This window comes from Callorhinchus milii, unplaced genomic scaffold (genome assembly GCF_018977255.1).
Source record: "Callorhinchus milii isolate IMCB2004 unplaced genomic scaffold, IMCB_Cmil_1.0 Scaffold4, whole genome shotgun sequence".
Classification (NCBI taxonomy): domain Eukaryota; kingdom Metazoa; phylum Chordata; class Chondrichthyes; order Chimaeriformes; family Callorhinchidae; genus Callorhinchus; species Callorhinchus milii.
The window spans coordinates 65,360,313-65,381,122 of record NW_024704745.1 but is presented as its reverse complement, the minus strand read 5'-3'; the positions used below and the strand labels follow the sequence as shown (position 1 = coordinate 65,381,122).

At 37.6% G+C, this 20,810-nt stretch overlaps 1 protein-coding gene across 2 annotated transcripts in view; it reads right to left on the bottom strand.

Annotated features, from left to right (window-relative positions):
• ddx10 (DEAD (Asp-Glu-Ala-Asp) box polypeptide 10) overlaps window positions 1-20,810 on the bottom strand; it is a 171,011-nt gene that overhangs the window by 129,967 nt on the left and 20,234 nt on the right. For both annotated transcript variants that reach the window (XM_042334131.1, XM_042334132.1), the window contains exons 9-13: window positions 20,133-20,217; window positions 11,350-11,451; window positions 8,538-8,625; window positions 6,189-6,277; window positions 4,544-4,958 (exon numbers count right to left, since the gene is read on the bottom strand). In XM_042334131.1, the coding sequence (XP_042190065.1) occupies window positions 4,544-4,958; window positions 6,189-6,277; window positions 8,538-8,625; window positions 11,350-11,451; window positions 20,133-20,217 (779 nt within the window). The remainder of the gene's footprint in view (window positions 1-4,543; window positions 4,959-6,188; window positions 6,278-8,537; window positions 8,626-11,349; window positions 11,452-20,132; window positions 20,218-20,810) is intronic.

Genomic DNA, 20,810 nt, shown 5'->3' with positions numbered 1-20,810 from the left:
GTATTCCTCTCTTCTTTCAAGCTCCTAAATGAATTTGCCCACAAGAAGAAGGTCTTTCAATTCAGCATATTTTATACACTAATGACCAACATGAGAACAGGACAGGAAACTAACAATTTTTATTCAATAATTGCGGACCTAGTGAAGAATGGATTACCACCTTTCTTTGGCTGTAAAACAAGACATCAGTGTGATGAACTGTAATAAATGCACAATGCCACAGAAAAAGGGGCTATAGTTGCCCCCCATTCTTCACATAGCAAACTCTCTATTTCAGTTGAGCATTTTTGAATAACTTCACTTTCAATTCCTCACAAAAGCTAGCCTGTCTAGTGCACATTATTTAACAACATACTTGGTATTTTGAAAAATAATACAGGACGAAAAACAAAATTGAAGAATAGAAGCTAAATTGCAAAAATAATCCAAAATATCTGTCTTTTAAAATGGTCTCCATTTTAGGAACCAAACAGATATCACTGTTATGCAATACAAGAATCATACAACTGCTGCATATGATTAGGTATAATATTGCCGAATTACTCTTAAGTTATAAGTGCCAACCTAAATACAGTATAACCATTATGCTCACCTGATTTAGTCTAATACTCCTGAGATACTACGAAAATATATTCTCTCTGGAACAACATATGCTCTATCAGTGAGAGGGAATAAGTGCCCCTCATGTATACCTTCAGATAATCAAAGATTCCTTTAAATAGCAAATGCAAAAGTCCATCAGTTATGAGGCATCTACAACAGACACTGGTGCAACTGAAAGCAAATAATAAAATCAAGAATGTGGCATTTTTTACATTTACAATAGGTATCCATAGGATCACTAATTCTCATACGATCATAAATACTGAGGCATTAGGATTTGTAATTTGAAATGCTTTCATTGCAACAAGCAATACTTTGCAATTGCAAAGGCAGGAGGAAAAAAATAATGTATTGTGCATGGAGAGGTTTTATGTACAGAAAATAACCATTTACACATGTGCCTACTTCTCTATGTAATAGTTTCCTCCAATTCCAGCTAGATAGGAAACTGAGCTGTTCATTTTACACGGTTCACAACAGGGCAACCGTGAAAAATGGAGTCAGTCAGGCAATGCGCTGCAAACCTACATCACATAGTAGCACTGGTGATGGGAGAGTAGAAATTTCTGCAACGGTAAATATTGGCCCCATTCCCTCTCTTCCTCCTTCCATTGGTATTCCCACAGAGAATTCTGTGGAATATTAGATTTTCTACCATAGAATATCTATTTCCCATTCGTTCTGCTGACAATGGAGACTTTTTAAATTACACTGGGTTTCAAAGAGAAATAGAAGTTAAAGATGTAAATAAACTGATACCTGTACAAAAAATTCAAGAATTTATTTTTAGTCAGCGGGTGTCTAATACACATGCAATCTCAGAGCCACGCTTAAGACTATTAAAGCCAGACAGAGTTCCACACGTTTATGTCTGTGTGTCTGGAATGGAATCCATACTCTCCCTGGAGAGACGCGCTCTGCTTGCCTAATTTCAGAGAGTATTAGACCCCAGGTTGCCAAGAGCCAATGCTTATAAGGGACCCAAGAATGTGCTTCGAGGTGCTCCTAGAGTTTAACCAGCTAAACCTATGTACATTGCAGCCTCAATATTACACTGTGTTTGTCATCTATAAAATCCCAACCCACATTATAAGTGGGTTTGACTGACCTGCATGCAACCAGGCAGTTCCTTCAAAAAGAAAAAAAAGTCCGACTTCAGGCATCAGGTCACTGAAACGTCACTTCCTGCTTGTTCCACAAGCAGGAAACAACACTGGCAGTGACCTGAGGATCCATTAATCGACCATTTTAGCCCCAAAACACAAACTGTACATGAGAGCACAACGAACAAGATCCAGTGAAAATACCTAATAAACAAATCCATAATAATAATAATCCTTGCATTTGATATAGCGCCTTATCACGTCTTCGAGATGCCTCAACTGCTTCACAGAATATACTGTAAAGTGAATTGACTATATATTTTGTGAGAGAAACGCGGCAGCCAATTGCGCACAACGGTGTCCCACAAACAGTTATGGACTGAGTGACCAATCCTACAGTAAAACCACATTAAACAGGCTTATCATGATGAGCACTGTCTGACAAGCCTCCCACCAGGACCACTCTATCTGTTAGGACTTTGGTTTACATGGTATAACGAATACCTACTACCATCACTGGACTGATTAATCTACAAACAAGAATGCCTTGGAGTCCTGGGGACAAGTTGATTCTGAACTTCTGTTGCAAAACAGGTTACCTTACAGCTAACTCAGCCACATGGAGACTCAATGAGCAACCTTTTTTGGATGCAAATTGCATATCTCTTGGTCCGTCCCTCGATGTGTCTGGCTTAATCGGCTTCCATTGAATTCATATAAACGGAGAAAAATAGTGGTCTGAGTGGGCACAACTATTTAAAACTCTGCAATCCTAATAACAACCCTGTACTCCCACCCCATTTCCAACCTTTAACCAATCTTCGATCCACACTGCTACCTTTCCATTATACCATGGAGCCATTATACCAATTTCTAATATTTTGATAGCGGTTTTCAGTGAATTATGTAGATGGTGGGTTGAGCTACACTGAACAGACCAGCCACATTTAATGGCAAAATCTAAATTAATATTAGTATGTTATCTTTTTAAGCCCTTGCTGCAAAAAGGCAGTTCATACTTGGCTAACAGTCTAGCTTTAGTCTCTACATTTCCAATCATACTGGATCGACTTGCCCCATTCGTACACGATACTGTTCTGTGTTTGCACGCATTAATCATTTCAAAAGGGCAGGCCCCAAACTAATGTCTCTCAAACGAGAGACCTGGGTTCAATTCCCGGCAGGGCAAAACCTTGGGCAAATTTCCTGACTCCACATGCCTAATAATAATCCCTCAAAAAAAAACACTAATAAATTGGTCACTTCAATCCATGACTGTTTGTGGGACACTGCTGTGCGCAATTGGCTGCCGCATTTTGCCCACAAGTATACAGTCAATTCACTTTACAGTATTTTTTGTGAAACGCTTTGAGATGTCTAAAAAAAGTGAAAAATGCTATATCAAAATGCAAGGATTATTATTATTATTAATGCACATGCCACACAATTCTCAAAATTTGCAAACAAACAATAGCTCTAATACAATTTCAGATATTGCTCAAAACACTGCAGAAACAATCATCTTAACCAAACAAGCAAGTACAGAAAGGAGATAAATTGAAAACATTTGTGTTCAGCAACAGGTCAAAGCTCATCACGCATAATTAATCAGATACCAACCAGTCTGTTTCCACTAAGGCAGCAAATGTCAAATGATCAAAAGTAGCTATGCTAAATATTAAATCATTAAATCGCAACCATTATGCTGCAAGTCAAACTATTTATTCAAAAGTCTCATTATTGCTTATACTTTGCTGCTTGTTGGCATTCACATGGACACTGTTGCACTCCTGCAGATTGCAGATCTTCAATGAATGAAGTGGCTTGACCCAGTACAGGCAATGGAAGGTTTTACACACAAATTAAAACCTAATCAAAGTATATCGAAGCAAGCTATTGGCACTCTGTGTTTGTAAACAAGTCACTGTCCCATGACTTCACACCATGTCTCCTTATACTTTTCTCACCCTCACTTTTCATCTCTTGCCCCTCTTTATGCCTATCCCATCTCCTGTGGGTTTGTAGTGGCACTTAGAGTCGATCTCTTGTCAGTGTTTCTCTGTGAATCTTTTGTTTCCTCTTCCACTTGGATATTGTCTCTTACACTTACTTGTTCTTTACCATCTATTCTGTTCTCACTCATTTCTCTTTTTCACACACAATGTACATCTGTCTATTCCTTGTGACTTCCTTGTGTGCAACACTTTCTCTGTTCTGCCTTTTATCTCACACACACACCATCACACAGTCACATTCATGAGTCTTCTTACTCAGTCACTCTTTCACCTGGCATACTATGTCTCATTCACTCTCACTCTTCCCTCGGACATGTGCTCAATTGTCAAGATGATGTATGATTACCAAGATGGCTTGCAATTTTGGTGCTCTGACTAGATTTACAAAAATGCCCCTAAAACTCCAGTTTAAAGTAAGGCAGATAGATATCACATCTTTCTAATGTTGTCAAGTATGGGATTGGCAATGGCATGGATGACTAATTAAAAGCAAATTACAGTGTGCAATTTCATTCAGAAGTTCCTGTCTGGAAAAAATTGAACAACAACATGCAGATATATAGCACGCTTCACACGGGGTAGGACCCCGGAGTGCTTAAGATTCAGAGTGAATACAGAAAGCAGTTGCTGCAATTGTTTTTAATTCTCTCTCTGTGTCTGACTCAGTTATTCTTTTCTTTCATCTCAATGTTGCAGTCAACATAGTAGCATTTATTTTATCCCCAAAAAAGGAGTGTGAAATTTGAATAGAACAGTATTGTATATAGTTCCTATGTATGTTCCTTACCCTCGGGATAAATGGTCGATTACTGTACAACTTACCACTTTGCAATCACTTTCAAGGGCGAAAACATTCCGTCGCTTCACAGTGAGCAGATCTCCCTTGTCATCATCATCATCATCATCATCATCAAAAAACTGTCCCGAAAATGCAACTTCATTCTTCTCCACAGTCTCTTCACAGTCATTCGAATCTCCATCTTCATCTGTAGAATTTTCATGATTATCTTGAATGCCTTTTTTGGCAGCTTTACTGCCAGCCTTTATTTGAGAAGAGGATCCGTAGTCCCTTAACTGGCATTTGAAGCTTTCTAATTCATGAACATCTTCCTCAGAACTTTCAACCTCAGTATCTTTAGTAGCAGATGGCTTGATTTGTGCTGAAGGAGCCATTTCTTTTTCTTGCTGTGCTTTCTGAAGGAATCGGATTCGTGGAAGTACAGCAAGACCCAAGGAACTGGAGACAAAAATATTTCCAATTTTAGTAACTTTAATTGAAATAAATTACAAGACGTTGTGACATACCTGATCTAATCTGCATACTTAAATTAGGACTTGTGTTATTCATTAACTTATCACTTCCAGGATGGACTCCAAACTATACAAACAGACCTGGTGCATTTTTAAAAAAAACATAAAAAGTAAATGTGCACTAATACAAAATACTTCCTTAAATTATTATCTTATTTATGAATGGACTTTCAGTTAAAATAAATGTGTCCCATTGGGGATACCTTACACTGTAGATGGGGTTTCAACAACACAGTAAGCAAAAGTTGGTTGGGGTTAGAATCCCAAACACCTTTAATTTATGAGGAAGAAGATCCATTCTTCTCAATGGAAAGGAGAATATATTGTCCGGGATAACAATCTGGTCAAAATACCAAGCTTTCAACGATCAGTAATTTTATCCTCTGTTAATCTTGATTCTCAGTCTTACTGCTCAAAAACTCATGCAGGTATACTATGGCTAATATTTCACCCAGTCACTACCCAAATCAGAAAAGGTAATTTAAGAGTCAGAAAAGGAAGTGAAGGAAGATAAATATTCCTGTGACAGCAGGTCTCTAAATATCCATAGAAAGTATCCTGAGTGGTGCAAAGGGAAAGCACTTGTAAAAACACCCAGCTTTGATGACAAATATAGCTGCTGTTTGCTCCACAGCTGTGACAGAACTATACTGTTACCACATTGGTATCCTTGCCTACCGTGGAAGATTAAACATCAATAACTTGCATTTATAATAATCCTTGCATTTGGTATAGCGCTTTTCCCGTCTTCTAAATGTCTCAAAGCGCTTCACAGAATAGACTGTAAAGTGAATTGACTGTATATTTTTGAGCAAAATGCGGCAGCCAATTGCGCACAGCAGTGTCCCACAAACAGTCGTGGATTGAAATGACCAATTTTTTTTTTTGAGGGATTATTATCAGTCATGTGAAGTAAGGAAACTTGCCCAAGGTTTCACCCTGCCGGGAATCGAATCCACTGAGCTACAGGACTCCATGAATAAATAATAATTTTAATAAAAAATGTTTGCATATTTTAAACAATATCAACGTTAGTTTATTTAATTCAAAAACAAAGAGCCGAGTGCTTCTACAGGACTAAATAAATACTATTTATATAGTATCTTTCACGCCATGAGGATACTCCAAGGTGCTGAAGCAAAATTGACCTACTTACAGAGCATATTCCTTTAATGGTAATGCAAATACATTAAAAACATCTTTGTTCTTCATGAGGTAGACGGACCGCATGTAGGATACAAAACACTGTAAAATAAAACAGTAAACTTTAATAAAAAAAGTTTGCATATTTTAAACAATATCAATGTTAGTTTATTTAATTAAAAAACAAAGAGCCGATTGTTTCTTTGTTAACCACTTAATAAATCAGCAACATTGTATTTCTGAATTATATACACATTACATTTGTTGCTTGTTATTACTTATTTGCTATGTCTGAACTCCTTAGTATTTATTCCTACAAATTTTCTACTTGGATCTGAAATATTCAGTTACCCTGATAGAAACATAGCAGGATAGCCCATCAAGCTGACCCCATCTCACCTTCTCAGAACAAAACCCTTCGAAAACTTCATCAATCATTCAATTGAATCCACACAACATATGTACCAATTCCTGCTGTTAAGTTCCTAGTGCTGCTAACCATAAATGCTGGTATAGCTACTCCAGTTAAGTAAAATAAGTATGATATTGAAAAAAAACACAAAATTAAACCTGTGGTAATCTATCACATAAGACAGAGTCCACAGGAATTTTTTTCTTTCAGTATATTCAGAAATACAAAACAATCACAGTCATAGGCAGACTGACTGCACACAGAACACAAAATACTATACTGCAATAAAACAGTAAATTTAAACAAAAAAATATACAATTTTAAATACGTTTATGCACAAAACACAACTTTTTTACATTATTATTTCTAACCTCGAATATTACTTGCGTACATTTTTTTTTCTCCAACTGGAGTGCTTCCATACATTCTGGACACATTCTTGAATGAATGTCCTAATTATTTGGCCTTGATAGTGAGTGTTAGTGGAGAACAAGAATACCAAGAGCATCGCAGCCAATCCTGTCCTGACCAACACCACACGGGGGGGCAGGGGGTGGAATTGGTTGAACCACCCTGCAATAGGCCATCAGAGGAGCTCCAGCCTTAAATTAATCTCACCAAATAGGCAAAACTCTCAAAATAAAATCAGATCAAAAGCACTGTTAAAATGGCTTCCAATAATAACATAACCTGGACAGTTTGAATAGTCTATCAAGCTGAAAAGAAATATTATAACGTAATAATAATCCTTAAATTTCATGTCACAGGACGCCTCAAAGTGCTTCATAGGATTTACTGTGAAGTACAGTGACTTTGTATTCTATAGGCAAATGTGACAGCCAAATAGTCATGAAGTAAATGAACAATTCTATTTGGGGTTTGTTGGCCGGGATACCAGGAGAAACTCGGTTCTCTTTTCAGTGCCATTGGACCTTTGGTGCACTGGACAGGCAGACAGGACTTTGGGTTTAACATCTTATCTGACGGACAGCACCTCCAACAATGTAGCCCATCCTCAACACTGGATTGAAGTGTCACCCTATACTGTGTCGGGCTTGAACTCACAACTTTCTGATTCAGAAAGAAGAGTACAACCAGCTGAGTCGGGATAATCCTAAAACATTAAGAGATATGGAGTGAGCTAGAAAGTAGAATTAATTGGGGGAGAAAAAAGGAGAATCAGAAAAACAGAAAATATTAGCAATGGCTCAGACATGAAGGGATGAATGATCAACAAACTGAAATCCATAAACACTAGCTGATACAAAGCTCTACCGCCACAACTCTACTCACACCAAACCCCTAATGCCCATCACCTCTGTCTTCACCAGGCTCCACTGGCTCAACTTTAAGGCTCTCACCCTCACCTATAAATCCCTTCATACCTCAGTAAGTCTGTGATCTCCTACCCTACTCTTCTGCTTGGCTAAATCAGACTTGCAACTTGTCCCCTACATGCCGTCATCCATAGCCGAGCCTTCAGCTCCTAAGCTCTGGAAATCTCTCCCTGTTTCACCTTGCCCCTCTCTAATGGTCTTCAAATCCTACCCTCTTCAACTGCTCCTATCCTCATGCCACTCAGCATCCAACCCAGTCTGTGAAGCACTCCAAGACATTATCCCTCATGAAGGGCGATATAAATACAAGTTGTCTAATAAAACATATATTGCTACAAAACTACTGGCTCAATAGAAATATTAATATTCATTACAACATAACAAATCCAAATATATTGAACTCTTTAATTGTGCAGATCAGATATAACCACCTTCTGGCTTTCAGCATGCATCGTCTTTTCTCCCTTCTTCTCTTCACTAAATGCCCAACACATAACCCAAGTTTAGCACCTGCAGGCAACTGAATTGTAAACCGTTGGAATTCTCAGTTTCTATAATCAAATCTAACAAAGTTATTCGACAGGATCACAATTTTTTAGAATCTGAAACTCACCCGCTGAGCTCGTTCCTTCAGCTCCTGTTCCTCAGCTAGAAAAGATTGTAACTTTGGCTGCACATTTGTTAGTTTTCCCGGATTTATTCTGTTTAAAAAGATCAAAAACATTTACAAAACCTCTCTCACTTTCAAATTGCTATAGTGACACATTAATCCTTAACAAGCATTAAGTACTTCAATAATAAGCACATTTGGATCAATAATCAAAACAAGATTCTGTGGAGACCTATAAAAAGGCCACAACATTGGGGATTTCAATTACTTCAATAATGACTAGATTAACAGCATCCTCACATGAAGGGTGTTGTATGATTGCGTTCCTGTTGTTATAAGGAGGAAGAACATGACATATTTACTGTGTGCTATCTGCAGACTTTTAAACTAAATGTTTTAGATATCATCAAAGACCATATTAGTTGGTTTGGTGGGAGGGCTGTCAAATAAAATGACCCATTTTCTTTCTAGCTCCCCCTTTGGGTCTTGGTGAACTTAGATTTGGAAATAACTGAAACATCCTTGAGGGTAAATATATGACCTTTAACAAATCCTATAACCAGAATGGTTACAATCCACATTCCAAAGTCAACCCAGAAGCAATGAGAAGCACCTGGCACATCAGTCCAACCTTGCTGAAATTGGCTCTCCACCCATTACTTTGCATTGTCTTAGCTTTAGATAATAAAAGTCAACTTCTGTTTCTACACCATCAAGATTGTTCTATGCTTTTACCTGATTGGCTTGGGTTATGAATGAAAATGAATGGGTAATGCTTAACTTGACAGGACAAAATTTATGACCATCGGAACACATGATTTCATGGTCAGCATTTATAATAGAAGTGTTAATAAACGTGGACCAGGTGCAAAGCAGATTCCCTGTTCCACATTTATTCAGCTACTTTAGGGTTCATTAATCATTTAGAATACCAGATAGTAATACAATATCCAGAAATGGAGCAAGCAACATCAACATCCAATGAAATATTTTTATGCCTCTTTCAATTATCCATGGGGAGGTGGGGGGATGGGAGATCAGTGGGGGCGTGGAGTGATCTCCTTTATCCTGATAATTGAGGTTTTCCCTATATCTGTGCATTTGGTATAATTGCAATTAAATCATGACAGAAATAAATTAATTGAGATAAGTGATTCTTGTCCAGAATACAGCTCCCTAATTGCAATCGAGCATTCTTGAGGATAGTCTTCCGTGCGCTGATAAATGCATCGATCATTAAGTTATTTATACCACGGCATTCCCAATTTGTTTTCAGTTTACAAAGGGAAAATATTACACAAATTCTGCCTGGGGAATACGTCTTAGCAAAGGATTACATTTTCAACATTTATGCCAGCTAACCAGTTCAAAGACCTTAAAGAAACTAGTTAACAATGTCATTATCTATATATGGTGATTTCAGCAAGTTAAGAGTAATGGGAGAAACTACATATGTAAAACTGCTGTGCGTTTAAATCAGTAATACTGATTGTTTAGGAAAGAAGCAACAATACTGGAAAGTCACATGAATTGTATTTCTTGAGTGTTAGAAAGGAAAAACTTCAGTTTTCAACTAACTTTAATCATTTTACCTTATTCCCTTTAACCAATGGACAGAGAACACTGCCTCTCTGTAACTAGCACAAAGCTTATTGAAGATTAATTCATATTTAATTATATACACTTGGATATTTGAAAGTAGAAATTGACAACTTAGATTTTCAGCCAACATAATTTCCCCAAGGCACATTGCTGGCTAGATAGAAAACAAAAAAAACATATTGCTAGCCTCAGTCTCTGGCAGCTACATAAGGATGATACAAAATTTTAAGAAAAATGCTAACTGTTAAGAGGTTGGTGGCTATAAAATTGAGGAAAAACAAAGACTTTTGATTAGTTTCTATTTATAAATAACTACAGCAAAAGTGTACAAATTAAAACTCTAAATTCACAGCTCACAGCCCGTTAACACCCAGTCTTCCAGTACCATATGTGTGAGCAAAATTTAAGGACTCAGTTATTTCCCAACCTCAATTATTCACTGGAGAGTGTCCATTAAAACAAATTATCAAGATTCAACCTTAGGAACTAGAGCTAAACAAATTCAAGAATAGGAAAGCATTATACTATGTGGAGAAACTGTCTGAAGAAACTGGATGAGTACCAGGTTAAGGGAAAGATCCAAAATGTATTGGGCTGCAGCAAGTGGAAGGAATTAAAAAATGAACCTCAGTGTTTGATATTTAAAATGATGCATTCAAGAGGAGGGATGTAGAACATTCCATGAGTTGGGCGTGTGGCACATGCAGAAACCCATTACCAGTCTTAAGAGGATCCAAGCATCCCACCTATACATGGAAATTCAAGATATTTATTGAAATGGAATGCGCACTCTCTCGCTGGAAGAACGCATTCTGTTTACCTAATTCCGGAAATTATTAGGTGCAGATTGGCAAAAGCAAAGGGTTGGAGACCCCAGATTATGCATTGGATTACTGCTGGAATCTAATCAGCTAAGTTTACTCTTGAAAGTACTTCTTTCCAACACATTATGATCCAGAAGCGTATTTAAAATTTAGAATGTAGAGTCAGAATTTAACTACTTCATAAATGTGCATTCTGTACTGAAACATCCAGAAAATGAAATCAGACCTCCAAGTGTAGACATTGCCACATAGATGCTCACTTTAGGAGGTACATGGTTTTCAACACTCAACATGCAATGATTGCATTTGCCTTCCCAATAGAATCCACAAACAGTAGCAAAATATTGCATTGTGCCATTCTGCTGCTGATTTTGATTAAAAAGTCTTACTCTATTTTGTTGATAGGAACTTTTTTTTCTTCTAGCTGTTTCACCATGCCTTCTTCCTCTGATGGAAGAAGGACTAGCAATGCTTCACCTCCTTCTTTGTACCTAAAAATAAGAGAAGAGCACCTTTTAACAGCAATCTCTGCAGAACAAATCAACATTATTAAAATAGCAAACTATTAAAGCTGCAGTGACTCATGAGTGGAGCCTCATTATCCAGTAGTTGGAATCCATAAAATACTAAACTGCCTATAACTAGGTGTGACGCCCGGTTTCACTGCATACTCACCCAGCCAATTGGGTCACTCCCTGTGCGCCAGTTCCCACAGTAATAAACAGCCACTTTCCAGTTGATCAAGTCACTGCAAACATCACTTTGATTCATGTGCATGCGCAAACAGGAAGCGAATGTTGCAACCTAACCAGAAGGTTGCTATTTTACTGCAAAAAACAGCCAGCAAGTTGGCCAGCTACATGCATTCGCAGTGTATAGCATCCACACAGCAAGAAATTCAAAATCTCCCAAACATTTTAGTAAAATTTTTAGAAAGGGTGAGCTGGTCTGTTGAGTAGGTTGGGTCACATCAGCAAATATATTCCAAATGGAATGAGTGATGCCAGCTCACTCAGCATCCAGAAAATCATTCACAGCTTCAATGGCATTTTATGAGACATCTGCAGTACAGACTAAGGCTGAAGAATCAAGTATTCAGAAAAAATGTTGTTAAACTGATAATCTGTATGGTTGGTGTGCACTAAATATGTTCTACGAGCTTATTATTACTTGCAAGGTACAGTATTGCTGCACAAACTCCCCCTAGAAATTGATAGACCTGATACCATTTTTTAACAGTACTGCAAGTAAACAAATTAACTGTAATGTGGATTTCTTTCAAACCAACTACAGCTTAAAAAGCTAGATTTCATGCTATAAAATTGCTTTTTACCAATGTCAATTTCCTGGTGTACCCATCAATTTCCACGCAGACTGAGATGCCCATCTGATCTGCTAATTCAGGGTCAGTAAAGAATTCTATTTTATAGAACTATTCATAGACAAGAAATATGCAGGATCCTGCAGCAAAGGCAATCATTTGCAAGGTAGAATTTATGGGTTTTGCACACACAAACCGTGACGTTTTCTGAAATGGTTTCAATCAATCAACTTACATCAAGCCTGTATCAAATCAGGTTCCTAGCTGGCCATTCTTGCTTTCTGCTTCAAAAATGAAATGCTTCAATTTACGGTTAGCCCCTTTCAGATTTTGGAAATTTTCTTGCAAAGGCCTTTCTTGCAGAAATAACTGCAATAAGTAGCAAACGCTTGCAGCACAAGCTATGATGCAGCAATACAATGTATTTGTGGGGAGGAGACAATAACGTCTCATATGGTGGTTTCACTGACTGGTATTAGGTAACTGCATAAAGGAACCTTTGCATCAGTCTTTTTTTAAAAATAGGAACAAAAATCTGACACATTTGAAAGTAAAAAGACTCCCAGTCAGAATAGCATAAGCAGTCCATCAAGCCACCTATGGATACAGTAACAAACTACTCTCTTATTGCATCAATTTTTTTAAAAAAAGGATTTTACAAAGGATTTTTGTTAGTTAATGTGAGTCACTAAAACCACCTTATCAGACACTGAGTTTCCTTTGAAATAAACAGCAATGTACAATATTATCAATAACATCTACTCACTGCTTATAGAATAAATGTTCACACTAGGGCGGCTTCTACTTTAGCACACATTATTAATCTTTCTCCAATAAAGATTATCAGTGGAACGTATATATTCAACATTGCATTAAATTTTTAAAAATACACTTATTAGTACTAGGGACTTCACTCTTTATCTATCAAAATGCAGTTTTCCCCAGAGATCTGTCCTAACCCTATGCATGTTATTTAGTTCACAGCCTTGTTTTGGGAATTCAGCATTCAAGGTAATTTACAGACTTGAGAAAATGTGAAATGTTATGAACAGTTTCTAATGCACTACAAATGTAATGCAGTAAAGTTACAGGGGAACAGAGCAGTCAAATCAATCACCTGGAATTTTTCTAGTAATATTCTTCAAGAATGAGTGATGGGAGTACTCTGAATGTACCCGGTCTCCAATCTCATTGATTACATAATTGCAGACAAAGAGCGTGCAGAATTCAATTCAAAGCAAAACACAGCTCTCTAAAGCAGGTTATCTTTTCATTACATCTGATCCTAGCATTTATGATTACACTCACAAGCAGTACAGTATATCAAACCATGAACTAACTTTAATCCCAGTCTATGAAAGCTTTCTATAATCTCTTCACCATTCCAGTAAAATGAACTACAGATTTAAGGCCATTGTGATTCACTAGGAACTATAATTTCCTGTAACAAAAAAGGTGCTTAAAAAAGCTACAAATATATAAACAGCATTATTCTGCATAAGGTAGTCTGTTACTTTTTATAACACACACTACTAGTTCTCCCAGATTTAATTTGTTCGTCTTCACATATTTGACAAAGAATATGTGAGCCAAACACACTGCACGAGGTTTCGAAAAGTTTTTGAAAAGGGAAAAGGACAATTTCCTGTACATCGAAAGGATGTTGAGCTATTAGAGGATGACCGACAGATGTATCAAATGAATCTTGCAGGAAACTGGCTATCTCCATAACTAACCACCAGGAGCTACTGAAGAGTGATCAGATTCATATTTGCCCCCACCCCACCCCCAATTACAAGACATCCCAGGCTCCATGATGCATCAATTTCTGAAACTGTGAGTGTCCCTGCTGAGTATCACTGTATAATCCTCCAAACCACCATACCTTTCAAAAAATTTCAAAACGCTGTTTTATTTATCTCCTTCTCACAACTCTTTTAGGTCAATGGGAATAGGTCATTCAGAGTGCTGAGCCTAACTTGCCATTTTATTAGAGGGTGTAGATTTTTAATTCCATTTTGCTAACTTCTCCATTTCCCTTAATACCCTTACTTGTTGAATGTCCATTTGTCTTTCAAACATCCCAATTGATTCTGCAATCAGATTTGCAAGATCAATAAAAGTTGATCCTCTCTCTCTCTCCACCCACCCACCCCCCCCAACCAATGTTTAACAGAAAACACCTAACTGAATCAGAAATACACAGCTGGGAAAGCAAATTGCAGCAGTGGGGCAGTACACACCACTCAAGTTATTTGTGATCCAAGGACCCAGACCCTGTGCAGGGTTTGGTGCTGAGATTGCTGAAAAAGATTTTGTTCCTGTGCAATCCAAATTCTGGAAACATGGCTCAGCAAAGATAAACAGTTTAGAACACAAGTTTACATAAATAATCCTACGCACTATTTTAATATTTCTGCTCATCTGCCCTGCAATGGAATATAAAATTAATAAAAATAGACAATCTCAAGCATTATGGTCTATAAACATGCAACGGTATTCAATGCTCTAGATTTATCTGATGCACAAACTCATGATTAAATGGATGTAACCAACTAAATTTTCATTCAAACTGCCTCCGAGTCGACTGGCTTTCTGTATAGTATTGCCATCTAGTGGTATAGTGATGCAAGAGTAAGAAAGAAAAATCAACAGATTAGATCATGTTTGGTGGGGTACGCCGGGCTTCCTTGGAGCTGAGCTGCCTCCAATGTGACATGCAAGACAATGGAGTGTTACAATTCAGTGGTCTTGGTAGCCTGGGCCGGTTCCTGAGCCAGGCGGCCATCAGTACCCCAGAGGTGGGGGGGTGGGGTCTCCAAGCCTTGGCTCTCACAATCCTCACCAAAAACAATCTGGAATTAGGTAAACAGAGATGTGTTTCTACAGGGAGAGAGTGCATATTCCATTCCAGACACAGGGAAAGTTCCATGTGAAGCTGGCATACACATGTGCAATTCTCAGGTTCTTGGGTATGCCCCAACATTGTAAAGCACTATGAGATGTTATTCTATGTGTAGAGCACTATACAAATGCAAATTGTTGTTGTTAACTGGTTTTGATACTTTGAATGCTGAGATGGGTTTCCAAATGTGTCAGACATCCAGTTGGCCAAAGCAAAAAATAAATCACATATGTAAAACTATTAAACGTTATTATAAAGAGAATCCACTGAGTAGCTTACACTGAGCAATGTACATCTCAAGTCTGCAATTATAGCAGTTATAGGTGACAGTTTTAAAAAGAGACAGTAGGTCACCATTAACAGTAACAGTAAAGAATAGGCACTAAATCCAGATGGTAACAGATGATGAAAGCCAAATCCCTCATAACTGCTGCACATTTTGATCCTGTTTCTTACATACAAGTGACTCTTCGATTAGTGTTAAGGAATCTTTAAACTTCATTTTAACAGCCAGGTGGTTCCTTATATCTCATCGGAAAGACAAACACTGCACTGAAGTGTCAGCCTAGAGTATGTGAGTTCAAAACCCTGAAGTGGGCCTTGAACCCAAAACTTCTGACTTGGAGGGAGAGTACTACCAACTGAGACAGGCAGATCACTAATGAAAAGAGTGGAAGGGGCTAGGGACTAGATACCGAGTCATGTCCGACAGAATGGAGTCGGGGAGGAGAGGAAAGTTCTATCTGTGGAGGACAGATATGCACAGGAGTACTATTATCTTACAATGTGCTTGTGGAAGGTAAGCAGCTTCACACCCTGAAAATAGCACCCCAGACTGAATTGGAATGGAAAATACTTAATTATTTAGGACTCTTGAGTTTTCTTTGCTCATTAAAAATTACATGTGCTGCCATCGGTATAAATGGTCAGTAAAGCCACCTAGACAAGATTCTAGAAAAAAAGGATTAGTGAAAAGGTAGGGTTAATGGAGTTTTCCTTGTTCCTAAAAGATCTTATGTTCTTATGAATATTTTAGCAAGCCGGTCAACTCAAGGAGACAAGTTTTATGTTTCACCCCTTCCTATACAACTTGCTTAATGTACTTTAAATATACACTGCAGGTACAGTCCAGTCATGTTGCTATAGAAAGAATTTTAAAACCAACTGTGAGAATATCAATACATTTTTGAAACACTTTAAAAATGTTGTGCTCCACTGAATAAAGTATGACAGATTTTAGAAATCATATCACATCCTTTCAAACATTTTCCAGAATTGCCAGATCCAATAGAAATGTACTTAATAAAAAAATTTAAACCTTAACCTGCTGCTCAGTACTGATATTCTTTTCCACAGGTTATTTCCACTTAAAATGTTCTTACCACAGCAGCAGATATGTACTGGACCAAAGATCTACTGCTCACTTCAATGAACTGCATTCAAACTGCATATTGTTCATTGCAACAATTCCTTCATGGCAGTGCTTTGCAAACCCTTTTCTGTTTGTTTTCACCTTTTTTGGTAGTAAAGAAATGCATCTCAATAATAATAATCCTTGCATTTGATTATAGCCCCTTATCATGTCATTTAGAAGGCTCTAAGCGCTTCACAGAATTTATTGTAAAGTGGATTGACTGTATTTTTGGGCAAAACGCGACAACCAATTGTGCACAGCAGCGTCCTACAAACAGTTGTGGATTGAGTGACCAATTTTTTTTGATTGATCATTACCTCCAGAAAGTGATCCACCAATCAACTAACAATCTGGTTCCTACTAACTGCTCGGTTAACAGAGGCGTGCTGTGGAATAAGAAAACGTGTCTAAACAATGCCGTATCCCGCATTTCTTCCGCTCCAATTAAATTGTTGTTTTAAATTCCGAACCAATCTGATGAATTCACAATTCTGTTATCAAACAGGAACCAAATTTTAAAATCAGATTTATTTAAAGCATAAAGCGAATAGAACTACAAGTGATAGGAATCATCCCCAAAGTCTTTAATAATGAAAAAACTGCAGCCCGAAGAGATAGTTTCAATGATGTTCCATATGTCATGAGAACAGAACCACATTTTCCAATCTGAAAAATCAGAGAGGGGCAGAAATCAAGGTGAGTAGCACAAGCGGTACATTACAGCTAATGTAACCATTATGCAAGATTTATAGTTTTTGATTTACCAAGCAGCTCTTTGCAGTGAACTGAATGGAAATTGGAATCTTGGCATCTACCAAAAAAAAGTTTCTCTCTCCTGGTGTCCTGGCTGGCCAACAATCCCCGGAATAAAATTTTTCATTCACTTCATGGCTGTTTGTGGGGTCACAAATTGGCTGTCGCATTTGCCCACAAAATACACAGTCACACCACTTTACAGTATATCCTGTGGAGCACTTTGGAAACTTCCAAAACCAAATGTAAGGACTATTAATATTATATTATTGTTATTATTACCGGCAAAAATCAGCAGAGCACAAGGATCACTGAGTCACAATAGTTAAGGGCATAGGCGCCAGCACGACTATCTCACATCTGCAACTCAGTCTGACGAATATGCTTGTAAATAAAAAAGTTTTGCAAAAGCACATAGGTAAAACTTAAATGCTTGAAATTTGAAATAAAACCGAAAAATTAATGTTTTGGGTGTTGCCCTTGTATCTGAATGGAAAGATTTGATAAACAAGTTTCATAAAGGCAACACCTCAAAATAGACTCAGGGCAGTCGTAGTAGAATTTGTAATATAATTTGATACAAATCATGGGTGCGTTAGTAGCCTCTTTATTTGTCAATCCAAACTCTCAATAATCCACCACTCAAAAAACACACTCTTTGTCTCACTCCCAGCGTCCCTTTTGTACTTCCTGCCCTTCTTCTTATTGGCCCTATTGTTGTTTGTCATTTACTCTTGAAGGAGTATCCAACAGAATTCACAACTTCACAAGCAGATTGATCAAGTGTGTGCGCATGAAATCCTGGCTCAATTGGTAAAACCCTTGCTCTGTGAGTTCAAGCTCCACGTCAAGACTTTGAACTCTCAGTCTAGGTTGACACTTCAGTGGAGGTGTACTTCATTTATGGAGGTGCTGTCCTTCAGATTGAGGGGAAATTTGTAAATTCAGAATAAATATGCATAAACACTGCTTCAGTGAGAGAGCAGTAAACTTATGGAACAGGCTCCCTTGAGGGATAGTGGAAGCAGAAAAGGTTGTTGTTTCAAAAACAAATTAGACAAGATTTCTGCTAGAAAATAATATCTCGAGATACAGTATATAGTTTGGCACACAACATATCAAGCAACTGCCAGGATGGCGAACTAGATGGCCTAGCAAATTCTTATGTTGTTATGTGGAAGAGGGAGGGGGTTCCATACGTAAGGGAGTCCTGTAGCCCAGTGGTTAGAGCACTCGCTTTGCAAGCGAGAGACCTGAGTTCAATTCCAGGCAGAGGGCGAAACCTTGGGCAAGTTTCCTTACTCCACACAGAGCCTAATAATAATCCCTCCAAAACCAAAAACAATAATAAATTGGTCATTTTCAATCTACGACTGTTTGTGGGACATTGCTGTGCGCAATTGGCTGCCGCGTTCGCCCACAAATATACAGTCAATTCACTTTACAGTGTGTTCTGTGAAGCGCTTTGGGACGTCCTCCCGACGTGAAAAGCGCTATATCAAATGCAAGGATTATTATTATAAGGGACAGATGGCTCAGGCAACAATGGGGATGCCCAGAAATAGATGCGTGTACGTAGAAGAAATAAGGAGATGCCAAGGAGTGGATAGATTTATAGATGAGAGTGAGGCCTTGAATTCGATCTGCTGGTACACAGGGATCCAGTGGAGACTGATAAGAACTGGGGTGTTGGGCTTTGAGAGTTTGTTGCAGATGAGGATGCAGGCAGCAAAGTTAAACTCAACAATCAAAACACAAAACTGTAGAAATTTAAAGCACAGGACTTTTGACCCATCATGGCTGCGTCAGCTACTTTAAGAGCAATTTATCCTGTCACATTTACCTATCTGTTCCATATCCTTTGTAGTTGATTCCTTTTAAAGGATCCAGTTCCCTTTTGATAACTAATATGGATTCTGCCTCAACCACTGCCTTCCATTTCCCAACTATCCTGTGTGTGAAAAACTCTCCTAAGCTCTCCATTTACTCACTATCTTAAATTGATGGACTCTAGTCACTGATTCACCAATTAATTAATTATTAATTTATTGACAGTGGAGCAACATCAACCAAAGATTCTACGTAGCAAATACATGAACGATAGAGAGCTTGAGTAATGATACCATTGGCAGTCCAAATCCAAATTCAAATCCAATTTGAAGTCTGATATTTTACCAATTAACTGCAAATAAACCTACTGAATGAACACAGATTTACATATTCATACAATTAATCCTTTAGCAAATGCACAATTAATTTTTGAACATTCATTTATGAAAAATGAGTTGTGATACAGTTATTAAATCTCAATGGAAGATTACAAGACACACAACACAATTGTGAAATAAAACCTGCATACATGAAACCACAATCAAAATTAGAATTAAATCTATTCAATTGAAAAAAAATTGAAATCAAGATTTGTAATTGGTAAGGTCATTTTAGGAACCAGTGAAATGTAAGCGCTCAGCTAATGCAACATTCATGTACTTGCATGCAAAATACAGTCCTCTGGCCCCTTTTACTGTTTCCAGGCCCCTCAGCATAATGCAGAAAATGTTAAAGGCATTAACATTTTCTAGAGGGAGCTCAAATAAAAACTGAAGGAAAATAAATTTGTCTGCTGGAATAAAAATGGAAATTTATATTTTTTTAAATTTTCTATTTAACATTCATCAATGTTTTTAGAGTAATCCCAATTGTAAAAAAATTCCCAAGTTCGATTTTTTTTGTATTAGAAGACCATTTTGATATGCACAGCAATACACTATTACAATACCTGGCTGTCCTTCCTGCTCTGTGAATGTAAGTATTGGCATCCTCTGGACAATCCAACTGAAGAACCCAATTCACAGCAGGGAAATCTGCAAGAAAAAATAATTGTCAAACTAATGATTCCACACTCTCACAATTTAGGTGTCAGCCTGGATGAGTTGATAGCACTCTCACTTCTGAGCCTAAATAATAATAATCCTTGCATTTGATAGAGGGCCTTTGAGATGTTTCAAAGCGCTTCACAGAATATACTGCGTGGGTTCAAACCCCATATCAGGATTTGAGCTTATAGCTTGGCTGCCACTCTAATTCATTGCTGGAGATGTACTGAATTGTTCAAGGAGCTATCCTTTGGATGGGACATTAAAACAAGGTGGCGTCTCCCCATTCAGGTGGGTATTAAAGATCCCATGGTATTATTTGAAAAGAAAAGGAATTTTCTCCTGCTGTCCTGGTCAATAATCCCCTGAATAAAATTCATCATTTTCTTCACGATAGTATATGGGATATTGCTGTGTGGAAATTGGGTGTCGGTATCACCTACAAAAAATAGTCACTATACTTTATTGTATATCCTTTATTGGATAATTCTTTGAGACATCCTTCCAATGTGAAAGGCCCCTTATTAAATGTAAAATGTATTATTCAATAAATATGCATCTTATATCTGCAGTGTACATAC